This window comes from Podarcis vaucheri (genome assembly GCF_965113315.1).
Source record: "Podarcis vaucheri genome assembly, chromosome: 4".
Classification (NCBI taxonomy): Eukaryota; Metazoa; Chordata; class Lepidosauria; order Squamata; family Lacertidae; genus Podarcis; species Podarcis vaucheri.
In genome coordinates this window covers 1,138,695-1,152,377 of record NC_138762.1, presented here as the reverse complement: position 1 = coordinate 1,152,377, position 13,683 = coordinate 1,138,695, and the positions used below count along the sequence as shown (strand labels likewise).

General features: G+C 52.6%; 1 protein-coding gene across 1 annotated transcript in view; it reads right to left on the bottom strand.

Moving 5' to 3' along the window:
- FHIP1B (FHF complex subunit HOOK interacting protein 1B) overlaps window positions 1–13,683 on the bottom strand; it is a 34,593-nt gene that overhangs the window by 18,016 nt on the left and 2,894 nt on the right. The window contains exon 3 of the mRNA XM_082219084.1: window positions 384–722. Within this exon, the coding sequence (XP_082075210.1) occupies window positions 384–527 (144 nt within the window). The 5' untranslated portion in view covers window positions 528–722. The remainder of the gene's footprint in view (window positions 1–383; window positions 723–13,683) is intronic.

Sequence of the window (13,683 nt, the reverse complement as noted above, 5' to 3'; positions counted from 1 at the left end):
AGAAAAAGGTGCGTCTTATGAAGCATAAAATACGGCGATTTGTATAATTTTTGAATAATATTTGTATAATTTTTGATATTATATTGAGAGAGAAAATACACACACTCACACACAAAAACATTTCTCTTCCTGTGGTTCCCAACACCCAGGATGCAGAACGTTGCTGCCCCTGTTTTGGGGGGGCAGAGCAGACCCCCTGTAGCTACTAGCCCTCAATAGCCCTCTCCTCTTCCTCCATGAATTCCTCTGATCCTCTTAAAGCGGCCATCACAGTCTCCAGTGGCAGTGAGTTCCACAGCTGTCCATGCACGCCCCCCCACCCCGAAGCATCTCTTGGGGGGAACATCCCCTCCCCCCACCCCCCCACCCCGCCAGCCACTCACCTGGACCCAGTGATTCTTGAAGACCATGAGGCAGGTTTCGGGGTCGGCCGCCATGGGGCTTTGCAGGCTGGCGCCACGGGTTCCCCGGTGCCCCCCGGCCCCCGCCCGGGGGTTCAGCTTGCTGAGCCAGCTCATCCTCTCCATCGGGAAGGGCAGCGCTGCGTGGGGTGGGGGGGTCACAGGGGGAGAGGCTGTGGCGGGCAGTCAGGGGTCACAGGCGGCCGTGCGCTGGACTGGCTCCTCCGAGGGCGGCTGCTGGGCATGGGGCGGGCAAGGAGGGGGGGTGGCAGGTCCTTGGGTCCAGGGGGGGCACCATGCTGCTTCGGAGGAAGCCCCGGCCTGCGGAAACAGAACGCGGGGAGGAAGGAGTGAGCGGGAGCCGTGACCTCAAACTGTGATGTCAATACTCTTTCATTATTATTATTCTTAATAATCTTTCTTAATTTAAATTACACACTTATACAAAGAATTTACAATCTCATACTACAAAAAGAAAATTAAAGAACAAACAATTAAGAAGAAACAGAAGAAGAAACAGCAAATTTATGTACATAAAGAAAACACTTAACCCTCCTAATTAATACTTAATTAAGCACTTAAGTGCTTAATTCTGACAAAACGAGTCTCCCAATCATTCTCATTGTACTGCTTATACTGTCGTTTCCCCCCGCACAGTTTTATATTCTTTCATACTGTTCCCGTCTACTCCACAAACGGTCTTTGTTGTGTTTGCAAGCATCACTCAAGTTCTGCTAATATGGTGTGGTTGGTACAATATGATCTTATATAATCCTTAAATATTCTCCATTCTCCAAATATTTTCTGGTTCAATACTCCTCTAACTCTTCCCCCCAGTTTTGCTGGTTGTAAATATTCTAACATGAGTATCTGCCAATCTGTGATTGTTGGTATTGTTTCATTTTTCCACTTCCTTGCCACCAGAATTCTTGCTGCTGTGGTGGCACACATGAACAGTGGTCTTGTGTCTTTTTTAATTTCTAATGGTAAAATGCCTAAAAGGAAGATCTCTGGGTTTTATTTTGAAAGGTAAGTCTGAAAAATTTCTTAAATACATTATAGATATTATCCCTAATGATTGCACAAGTCCACCACATGACCCCACATCTATTTTACATCTCCAACAAATCGGTGACCCCCCTTTATACATTTTCGCTAGTTTCAAGGGAGCACAATGCCATCTATATAACATCTTCATGATGTTCTCCCTAATCATGCTGTAAATTTAATATCTACCTTCCACAATCTCTCCCATTGATCCATATATATATATATATATATATATATATGCTTTCGTAGGTTCCTGTATATATGCAGGTTTTGGTGTCTTCGGGTGTCTTCCCGTGTAAGAGTCGGGGTGTCTGTGCGACGTTTCGACGAGGTCTCACTCGTCATCTTCAGGCTGGTGCTTTCGGCTTCTTGTTACTGGAACAGAGCAGAGTCTGGTGTTTGAGTTCCTATAAATACTGTTGAGGGGTGTGGTGTATAGCCTCCAACGTTCTGGGCAGAGAGGAAGTTCCTAGATTAGTGTGCCTTTTCTTCTTTTGTTCCTTAATTACTTGAGGGATATCTTGAGTGATTTCATGAGTGATATTCTGAATACCACTGGGTGGGTCATTAAGTGTAGATTAGTTGCTAAAGCTTTCGTGTCTTGACCTCTTGAGCTTGTGAAGAGTTTTTCTGAGAAGATGGCTGTGCTGCATTTAGTTGTGCTCTGGCTTGGCTTCGTGTATAGGGGCAAGCTGTGGTTTTGTGCCTTGTGCCAGCCAGATCTGTGTAGGGATTGCAGGGGGGTGCAGCATCCGGAGGTCCCTCAACAGTATTTATAGGAACTCAAACACCAGATTCTGCTCTGTTCCAGTAACAAGAAGCCGAAAGCACCAGCCTGAAGATGACGAGTGAGACCTCGTCGAAACGTCGCACAGACACCCCGACTCTTACACGGGAAGACACCCGAAGACACCAAAACCTGCATATATATATATATATATATATATATATATATATGTTGTACCCAAAACTCTTTCAAAGGAATTGCAAAATTGTAGGGTCGGAAGGGACCTCGAGGGTCATCCAGCCCAACCCCCGGCAGTGCAGGAAGCCCCGCTAAGGAATCCCCAACAGACGGCCATCCAAACTCTGCTTGAAAATCTCCAAGGAATCATAGAATCATATAGCTGGAAGGCACCCCGAGGGTCATCCAGTCGACCCCCTCCAATGCTGAGCAACTCCCCCCCCCTTTTTAATTTTTTAAAAATTTTATTTAACATAATTATTACAAAATACAAGCAAAGTACATACAAGCATATATTTTTCAGATAAGCAGATAGGAAGTGCAGTGTAAGCGATGGAAGTCAATCAATGAAGTTTTATTATTGAGATATTTGTAGAATAAATTTTGAAGAAATTCTTCCAATTTTTCTTCTTATTTTTTTCTTTTTCTTTTCTTCCTTTTTTCTTTTTTTTTGATACCATATTTTTCGCTCTATAAGACACACTTTTCCCCTCTTAAAATCTAAGGGGAAATGTCTGTGCGTCTTATGGAGCGAATGTGTGGTCCCTGGGGCTGGGGGGGGGACCTGGTCTCCCCCCGCCAGCCCCACCAAACTCCTGAGCAGCTCTGGGGTAGCCCATGAAGCCTCCGCAGGACAGCGGGGAGCCTTCATCCCGCTGCCCTGGGGAGGCTTCACGCGGCTATCCCTGGCTTTTGTGGGAGTTGGGCTCTCTCACTTCCCCCACCTCCCACAAAAGCCCCCAACAGCCTTGCTCCCTTTAAAGAGCCGTGCGGAGCGTGTGTGTGGCTCTTGGGGGCTTCTTCCCGAGGAGGGAGAAAGGCAGACCGCCAAAGGCCTGGGGAGAGAGGGGTGCCAGGCAAGCCTCTCCGGGGAGAGGGCCCCCAAACCAGGGAGCCACCGCAGAAAAGGCTGTTCTCTTGCTGCCGCCCTCCGGACCTCTCTGGGAGGGGGCCCCATAGAGAAGGGCCTCAGGGGACAGGCGGAAGGTCTGGGTAGGTCAGTCCTGAAGGTCTGGAGGCCCTGAGCCACGTAGGAGCCACGGATCTCCCTCCATGAATTTATCTCATCCTCTCTCAAGGCCATTTGAGTTCTTGGCCATCCCTACCTCCTGCGGCAGGGAGTCCCCCAGTTTATCCCTGCGCTACATGAAAAGGGACTTTCTTTTATTCCCTCTGAATCTTCCAACATTTCGCTTCCCGGGAGTTCTCGTGTCCGGCCTCTTTTCCCGCTGGTCCTCTTGGGAACGGGTTCGGGGCCAAGCTGCAGATTTATGCTGAATTTTGCTAGCTCTGCTCTGGAGGCCCTTCGGCCAACAGCCATTGCGAAACATTCACGTCTTCCAGGGAAACAGCTGCATGATCATAGCTGTCAATGCTTCCCCTTTTTTAAAGGGAAATTCCTTATTCCGAATAGGATTCCTCACAAGAAAAGGGAAAAGTTGATGGCTATGTGCATTATGCAAAGCCCTGCATCAGCCTGCAACCAGGGACTCCCAAGAGCCACTTACTCTCAGGTAGACCTGCCAGGGCTTTGGCTGCCAGCAACCGCAGGGGATCCAGCAGCTGAGACCAAGGGGGAAGGGTCTTGGGGGGGGCAGCCCTCCCCTTGGCCTTCTCTCTGAGCCCCTCTGACCTAGAGATCAAGGATTTATTGCGGGAGACACTTAATTCCCCCCACTTCTTTTTTAAAAGCCATTTCTGCTTCTGGTGGTTTATTTCAGTCCCGGAAGAGGAACGAGGCGCTGCTTTTAATTGCATTTCTCCTTATTGTGCTGGGTCTCTTTCTAGGGAAGCTTCCCCAAATGCCACAAAAAAGAGGAGCAGGATCAGTGCAGCCCGTCTGCCTGGTATCTCCTTTCCCCGCCAAGGGGAGGCTGAGCTGGGGGGGCGGGGAGGCAGAATGCCAGGCGACCCACGGCTGCCAAGCCAAGTTCTCACCTTACAAACAAGCAGGAGGAACGCAGGCCAAGGAGGAGACTGGGTGTCGTCCCCCCCCCCCGGGGGTTCCTCTTGGCAACGGAGAAGCAGCCGCAGCAGCTGCCGCCCTTGGCAGCAGGATCAGGCCCTGCCCTCACCCACAAGCTCTCCCTCCCTCCCGCCACTGGCAAGGGTGGGGCTCTTCGGCGCAAGTCAGAGGCCCGGGAAAGGCGTTTCCACGTATCCCAAACACGTCCTTCCTGGCCAGATGAAACAAACCGGGGGAAATTCCTTCCGCCTCAAGGCCAGGGAAAGTCTAAAGTCTGCCGCCTTCTGCAAGAGAGGGAGTGGCGGAGGTCTCTGGGTTGCAACAGGCTGGGCACAGATCCCGGCTGCCTGGCGGGTCTGGCATGGGTAGCAGGGTCTCAGGCCAAGAGGGGGTCCCAAGCCCACCACCCTCTTCTCACAGGGCCCAGCCAGATGTGCCCCCAAAAGGACATGGGCAAAGCAACAGCCCCCTCCTGCCCATCCCAGCAACTGGGGCTCGGAAGGATTGCAGGTGCCCATTGCGGAGGCAGAGTAGAGCGGGGGGGGGGGGCAAGACCTCGTTTCCAATATTGTGATTGATCACCAGCTAAACATCGCGATATACCGGTTATCTCATCACAATGTCTGAAATAGGGATGGAGCTACAAAGAGGCACCGACTGGCTTCACGGCTTTCCCTGAATGGTGATTTTTGCATAGCACACAAACATACATCATGATTCGCGATATATTGCCAGCTCCAAAATTATGAAATCGTTATCACAATATGGATTTCAAACAGGATTTGGACGCGATATCAATAGATGGCCCAGCCCTGTTATTTGTCATGGATAGCCCTTTCCGCCTCCATGAACTGGCCTGCTCCCCCTTTAAAGCCCTCCAAGTGGGTGGCCCTCATGGCCTCTTGTGGCAGGGAGTTCCACAGTTCAACTCTGCATGAAGAAGGGTCTTCCTTTCTCTACCCCGAATCCTCCAACATCTGGCTTCACTGGACGCCCAGAAGTCCTGGCATTGGAAGGGAAAGGGGATTTTTTCTCTCTAGCCCCTTTCTCCAGCCCAGGCATCATTTTATAAGCTTCTAGCACCTCTTCCCCGGCCTTTCACTGAGCTATAAGCCCTTGGGCAACCACTGCACCCCCCTGATCACTTGGGGGGGCTCTTTTCTGAACTTTTTCCAATCCTACAACATCCTTCTTGAGGTGATCAGAACTGAGCAGAGTATTCTATAGATACCAGACATCCCCATTTCCTGGGGACAGTCCCCAGATTTACAAATTTGTTCCTGGACAAAATCCGCCCCCGGATTTCATTTAATGTCCCCGGAATTATATTTTAAGTGTTGTAGATTTATTAGTAGGGAATGAATGTTGCGTGCTTGGTTCAACAGCACAAGACACATCATATGGGGACTTCCAGGGAGGCAACATGGCGGTGTCACGGCAGCGAGCAGCTCCTGAAGCTACTAGGCTAGCTCTGGGCTGCTGAGACTGCCGCTGCCGCCACCACTACCAAAGGGGAACTGGGGACGCCGGTGCGTCAACTGGGGGAGCCCAAATTGAGCCGGGTGCGAGAGTGCCCGGCCACCCGGTCGACTTCCCAGCAGCGCTCTGGGGCCAGGCAAACCCCAGAGCCAACGCAAAAGGAAAGGGGAGAGGAGAGGAGAAGGAGGAGAGAGAAAGGAGGAGGAGAAAAAAGGAAGAAGTCCCAACCTTGCACCACAACAGCACCTCAAAGTTGGCAGATTTTTGTTCAGCTCCTTTTCGAATGATCCCAAGCATGGAATCTGCTCAAACAGAACAGCCTTTGCCTTTTAATGACCCACTCGCTGCATTTGGAGAGAGGCCCTTATGGAACGCCTTGCAATCTCTGTTGGTTTTAATGGCCCCGAACAATTTGGCACCCTCGACAAATGTGGCCCCCCTAGGGTCATCTAGTCCAAAGCAGGAATCTCAACAAAAAGCATTCATATATTTCCTGACACTCTCACAGAACTCCAAAAAGTTTTAGTTACAGGTAGGTAGCCGTGTTGGTCTGCCATAGTCGAAACAAAATAATAATAAAAATTCCTTCCATTAGCACTTTAGAGGCCAACTAAGTTTGTTCTTGGTATGAGCTTTTGTGTGCATGCACCCTTCTTCAGATACCAGCGCCTACCAATAACAAACTTGGTCTCTAAGGTGCTACTGGAAGGATTTTTTATTACTATTTTGTTCCAAAAAGACATGACTTCTCCTTGCCGTAGCCATGCTGACTCCGCTTCAGCAAGGCTTGTTCTTCTATATGCTTGGTTATTTTATCTTTAACAATACATTCCACCACTTTTCCCAAGACATGAATTAAGCTAAGCAGCCTGCAATTCCTAGCATCCCTTTTTAAAAACGGGTGTTACGTTGGCTACTTTCCAGTCCTCAGGTATGCAGGCTGATCCAAGGGACAAGTTACTTATTTTTGTTTGACCAGCAATTTCCCGTTTCTTTGAGATCTTGCAGGAATGCCATCCGGACAATTTTCAGTCTTTCTCTACCAGCCAAGAATTCCTCCCTCCTCCCCACTGTCTGCCTCAGTTTCTCGGACAGACGCACAGAACTGCTTTGGCTTCTCTGCAGTTTTCTCCTCCTCCTTTAGCCCTCCTTCGTCTCCCCCATCATCCAAGGGCCCAAAAGTCTCCTTGGGCAGTCCCTGTCTTTCAAAAGGCTTTGTGAGTGAGTTACTCAAAGGCCCTTAAGATCAGCCTCTGAGCCCCTCCACACATCCCTCAAAGGGCAGCCCCATTAAACTGGCGGGGGCCAGAGGCAGGACCTTTTGGGGGGCAGCCCCACATCCTTGCCCCTCTCTCTCCAGGCATGCCTTCCCACATGGGCTCCGGGGCCAAACAGCCGTTCCTTAATACTTTGGCTGCTTTCAGAGTTAACCGCTGTTTAAAACTCAGTTTCTGCTCGCTGCTCGTATTTTACTGCTGCTATTTTCAGAAGCTTTGGTGTTTTCTAGAGTGTGGTTTGCAATTCCACGCAGAACAGATTTCGCGTTTCCAGCTATGCCACCTCAGGTGGCTCAGTCCCCCAAAAGGCGACCTGTAGCATCAACACGGATCAAATCCCAACACTTCCGACAAAGAGGTGAGCCTTAATCTCAGAGTCCCAACCCAACTGCAGCTACCGGCCAGAGCTGGAGACGGGCCAAAATCCACACCCAGAACTGAGATTGGAGGCCCCAAAGTCGTGCTCTCTGGGTCAAGGGCAGACTTCCTGCCCCCTCCATCTTAACCAGCCCAAAGCTGGATCCTGCCTTGGGGGCAGGCGTGCCCCCTTTAAGGCCCAAGGTGAAGGGGAACCAGGCAGAGCAGCTACCTGTCCGCCCCATCCTCCATCTCCTGGCTGGCTGCATTCTCAGGTAGGTCATAATCCCCGCTCGGCAGGTGAACCTCAGCCCTCCGTGCCTGCCACCCAAAGCTCAGAGCCCCACGGCACACGCCTGCCCCCCCCCCACAGCTGCCACACGGCGAAAGAGGAGGCCCCCCCAGCCCCAGTGTGGAGGAGCACCACAGAGCTGCCCCTTCCCCAGAGACGCTACTCACCGGTTGCCCAAAGAGAGAGAGGGAGGCAGGGAGCAAAGGCGGAAAAGCAGCTCAGCCGCTGCCCCACACACCCCCAGCGTGGACTCTGCCCCTTGCTAGGGCAGGGCAAAGCCAGGAGGAGGCAGCCTCGTCCGGACGCTCCACAGCCACGGGGACAGCCAGGGATCTATGGGGCGGCTGCGCTGGGTGGGAGCCCTGCCTTCGATGACTCAGTTCAGAAAAGAGATTGCAGAGCAGAAAAAGTTCGAAAAATAGCAATTGAGATGATCGAAGTAACTCCTGCGAGGAAAGTGTGGGGCGTTTGGGAATCTTTAGCTTGGAGACAGGACAGACACTTGTCGCATTTGATTGACGTTGGAGTGAGGCCAAGTAGAGAAATAAGACTAAGAGCACATATTGATATAAGAATGTATTAGATAAAATGTACAGAAATATATAATAATAAGAGTACATTCATTTGTAGAAGAGGAATATAGAACGGTATAGACAGGAAGTTTAGTGTGTTGGCATGTGTATGATTTTTGGGGGGGGAATTGCTTTTGTTTTTTCTCTTTGTTCTTTCTTTTTTGTTTCGTTTTCTTTCTAGGTATATAAAATTTGTATATAATTTTTGTATACACGTTGGAAATTATATGACAGTAAGTCCTGTAATGTAATATGACAACGTTTACCGATGCAGTATAAGAATGTTAACAAATAAATAAAATGAAGAGGGGAAAAGGATAGGTACTTGTAGAATTATTCACAGCAAGGAGAACCTGCAGACCTCCAGCTGAACTTGGGGAGGTTCAGGACAGACCAGAGGGAGTGGGACTGTGGAACTCGCTGCCACAGGAAGCCCCCAGCCTAGATAGCTTTAAAAGAGTGTCCAACCAACTGAGGGAGGAGGAGGAGGAGGAGGAGGAGGAGGAGAGGGCCACCGAAGGCGACTAGCCAGGCTGGCCCTGTTTTCCTCCCTCTCTCCTAATTCCAGAAGGCTGAAGGTTGGAGGGTGTGGGGCAGATGGAAGGAAGGGCTTCCTCCCGCCCCGTCCGCCAGCCGGGAGCCAGGCCCCAGAGGATCGTGTTCCTGCCTTTCCTCCAGGAATAGCAGGAGCCGAGACGGCAGCGAAATCCCAGGCAGGCAGTCTGCCCAGGAGGAGAGGCAGCAGGTGGGGAGAGACGGTGCCCAGATTCACCTGTCTGCCGAGGATGGGAGTCCTTCCTTTTACCTGCCCCCAATCTCCCAGAAATCACCTTACTGGCTCCCACCCTGTCGCCGCTTCCTGGCCTTTTCTCCAAACTAAAAAGTCCCCAATGTTTCCGCCTCCCTTCACAGTCACTCCATCCCTGGCTCCCTTCCTGAACCTTTTCAAACTCTGCCATCTCCTCTTTGGGGATGTTTATTTGGAACAAGCCGGGTTTCGAGAGGCGCAAAGGGAAGCCTCGGGAGACTCGAATCTCTCTCCCCCCCCCCATAACTCTGCCTGAAGCCAAGTGTGTTTTGCAAGGGGGGTGGGGAGAGGTTGCTAAGATCCACTCCAGGCACCATATCCCTCAGGATCAGCAGTCCCACGGGCTTTGCAGGGCAGGTTCCCTTTTGCAGCAGCAAGAGCTCTGGGGCTGGGAGGCGAGGGGGAGACAACCACCCCATAGCGCTGCTCTTCGGGGTTTCCGTTCCCCCACCCCCCCCACCACCACAGCCCCCCCAGCTGCTCTGAACTCTGAAATCTCCTGCAGGAGATCAGGGGGACCCTGCTCTCGTTCAGGACCTGGTTCTAAAACCGGGCAGGGTGCCGACGACCGCTGGCTCCCAGGGGGCAGAAGGCCCCCCCCCGGGCAGGGCCAGGAGAGAGGGAAGGGACCCCCAGGGCCATGTCACCCGCCCCCCCCCCCCCGGGCAGGTGGCCACCCCACCTCTGCTGAAACATCTCCCAGGAAGGAGTATTGGGCATTGTGGGGCAGGCGCTGTGGCTGCCAAAGGGAGGGAGGGAGGGAGGGAGGGAGGGAGGGAGGGAGGGAGGAAGGAAGGAAGGAAGGAAGGAAGGAAGGAAGGAAGGAGAGGAAAGAAGGAGAGGAGAGGGAAGAAGGAGAGGAGAGGAGAGGAGAGGAGAGGAGGAAAGAAGGAACGAAGGAAGGGAAGGGAAGAGATAAAAGATGAAGGAAGGAAGGAAGGAAGGAAGGAAGGAAGGAAGGAAGGAAGGAAGGAAGGAGATAAAAGATGAAGGAAGGAAAGAAGAAAGAAGAAAGCAAGGAAGGAAAGAGGAAGGAGAGGAAGGAGAGGAGAGGAAAGAAGGAACGAAGGAAGGGAAGGGAAGGAAAGAGATAAAAGATGAAGGAAGGAAAGAAGAAAGCAAGGAAGGAAAGAGGAAGGAGAGGAAGGAAGGAAGGGAAGGAAGGAGGGAAGGAGGCCTCCTGCTCTGAGTGTCAGACAAGACGCCCCCCCCCCTCAGGCACAGAAGCAGGGGGCTGGGGAGGACCCAGCAGTGACCTCCTCCAAGCCACACAAACTCCCGGCCTCCACAAGGACTCACAAGGGCCTCAGCCGCCTGTTCTCACAGCAGCCGAACGGCCCTCTCAAGCCAGGAACCCAGATAGACTGTCCCTGGGCCAGGAGGCTCCATCGGAAGAGCCCGTTGGGCCAGGCCAGGGGCCACCGAGTCCAATCTCCGGGCAGATGCCCGAAGGGAACGTGCAATGCTCTCCCCGCCTGGGGCTTCTGGCGGTGGAGTCAGAGGGCAGCCAGCCTGGCCAGGAGCCCCCAAGAGCCCCTCTCTCCTCCCAGTGTGGTGTAGGGGTTAAGAGCGGTAGACTCGTAATCTGGGGAACCGGGTTCGCGTCTCCGCTCCTCCACCTGCAGCTGCTGGGTGACCTTGGGCCAGTCACGCTTCTCTGAGTCTCTCAGCCCCACTCACCTCACAGAGGGTTTGTTGTGGGGGAGGAAGGGAGAGGAGAATGTTAACCGCTTTGAGACTCTTTCAGGTAGAAAATAATAATAATAATAATAATAATAATAATAATAATAATAATAATAATAATATTTTATTATTTATACCCTGCCCTTCCCGGGCTCAGCTAACAACAAATTTAAAACACTTAATCGATGCAACAAAAAACAGCATAAAATACAGTATGAAACGTGAATAGCAATGAATTTAGAATTCAAAAATCAATTTAGGGGGGAAATCCGTCCAATAAACATGAGATGATCACCAGGGCTAGTTGGCTAAGTTAGTCCTGTTTTGGCCAGCGAGGAGACCAGGGGAGAATTAGCTGTGGGGTCTCAGAGTGGGGAATCTTCATAAAAAGGGGAGGAAGGGGAATAAAAGATCAGGCTGAGTTCAGATGGAAAGCCAGGCGGAATAGCTCTGTCTTACAGGCCCAACGAAAAGAGGTTAAATACTGCAGGGCCCTTGTCTCCTGGGACAGAGCATTCCACCAGGTCGGAGCCGCCACTGAGAAGGCCCTGGCCCTGGGGGAGGAGAGTCTGACTTCCTGAGGGACCTCTAAACTATGATTATTCATGGACCTTAAGGTCCTCTGCGGGGCAGACCAGGAGAGGCGGCCCCGTAAAGCGGGATATCAAACCCAATCTCTCCTCCTCCTCCTCCTCCTTGAATAGGTGTGGTCCTCTTTCGAAGCCCCCCAAGCCAAGCCAGGAGGCCAAGCATGACCCCCAGCCCCCTCGCATTGCGGTGGGTTGGGCTGGATGACCTTTGGGGGGACCTGTGCTGCGATGAACGACTCCAGGCAGGGGCACCTTAATCCTCATTTCGCTTGGGGGAGCCGGCATGTCCGGCGAAGTGGGGGGAGCACTGCAAGCCAGGACTCCTGGGTCCCAGCGAAGCAGCCCTCCCCCGCCTCCTCCAAAGAAACACCCCCCCCTGGAAGAAGAGGCGAGGGCGAACTCTGACACGGGCTGAGCCCGCCCAGCCCACAGGAATTGCGGCACATTCCACAGGGCGCTGGGCTGGGCTGGGGGCCAAGGAGGCTGGGGGGGGGAGGCTGGAGTCTTGAGAAGAAAGAGAGAGGGAGAGGGAGAGGGAGAGAGAGAGAGAGAGAGAGAGAGACATGCGCTCTGGCCCAGACAGTGGCTCAGGGGGGGGCAGAGGGCACTCTGCGCGCGTGCAGAGGCTCTGACTCCTCACGGGCATTCATGCCCGCTCTGGCCTGGCCCCCCTGCAGAATGAGGCCCCAGGAGTCTGGCTAAGGAAACTGGGGGGGGGGGCTCCCCAGAACTAATAATAAATAATAACAATAAATTTTATTTATACCCCACCCTCCCCGGCCAGAGCCAGGCTCAGGGCGGCTAACAGAAATAAAGTAAAATCACAGTAAAACATAATAGGGGGGGGAAGAGAGGGAGAAATAAAAAACCCCAGTTTAAAATACAGGTTAAAATGCAGCCTCATTTTAAAATAGCAGATAAACCTAGGCAGAAACAGAACTGTGGAGCTGGAAGGGGTCCCCCAGAGGCCATCTAGTCCAACCCGCTTCAAGGCAGGAACCGCAGGGGGAGAACCGGGCCCCCCCCAAGCCGTTTGGAGCACTTCAGGAAAACTGAGCCAGCTTCTTGAGAATTGGGGGTGTCAATCACTTCTGGGGGCATCTTCAGGGACCAGATACAAATCTTCCATCAGCTGCCCCCAAAATACCCTTCTCAGACCTCCTCCCCTGCCCTCTGGCCCAGCAGGCAGGCTAAAGGCTGCCACCCATGCCGGCGGGGGGGGGGGCACACACTAAATATAGCCCACACTGGACCCTTCCTTGGGGTCAGAAGGGGGGGGCGAGGGTGGCATTCCTGAGATCCCCCCACCCAACCCACATAACCTTCTGCCACAGAGGCAGAGCTAAGCAGAGGGCGGTGAGAAACAGCAGGAATCTCCCCCCCCCCAAAGGACATGCTGTATTTGGATCTCAGAGGCGCCAACCGACTCCCCCTGCCCCCCCCCCTGAGCTGTGAGTCAGGCCAGCCAGAAATAACCCTTTGCAGCAGGAGGAGCATGCTGGGAAGGGAAGAGGGGGGGCTCAGCTTGGCCCAGGACCCCCCCTTTCTTTGCAATATTGACTTTATTCCATGCTTGCCAAATGGTGGGGTTTTGAATTTCCGGGTGCGGTGCGATCATGGTTTCGAACGTCGGCAACCAATCAATCAATCCCACCCCAAAAGGCATGGGGGGCAAGGAATTTGGGGGGGTCGCCTGCCCCCCGCGTTTGCCAGCCTGGTGTGGGCACAGCACTTTGGGGGAGAGCCCAGTCCTTTGGGGGGCAGGGCGACCGGGGCCCAGAGGGGAACAGGGCCAGGGGGTCTCTGCAAGGAGCTCCCCCCCACACACCCTACCCTGCCCCACATATTAACCCCCCTGCTGAAGACCCATTGGTGGCCAGAGCCCCTCTACCTCTCTCCTGGCGCTCAAACTCAAACTTCCATCCTATGAAACGGCCCCAGTTCCCTCCCGAAAACATCCCTGTTCACACACCCTGGTATAGATGCTTAGGAAGCGGAAGGAATTCTAATCCCTTTCGGTCGCCATTCTTCCTGGGTTTTCTTATCTTTTTGTAAACCGCTCAATCATAATCAATACTGTTTTTATGCCCTGCCCATCCGGCCGGGTGGCCTTGAGGTTTGGTTTTTGTTTACCAATCAAGCAGTGCATAAACCTCGCGAAATAAACAAATGAATCTCAGGGCTGGAAGGATTCAGGGCAGAGGAAAGAAAGCGCAGAGTTGTGCTGGGGAACTCCCTGCCACA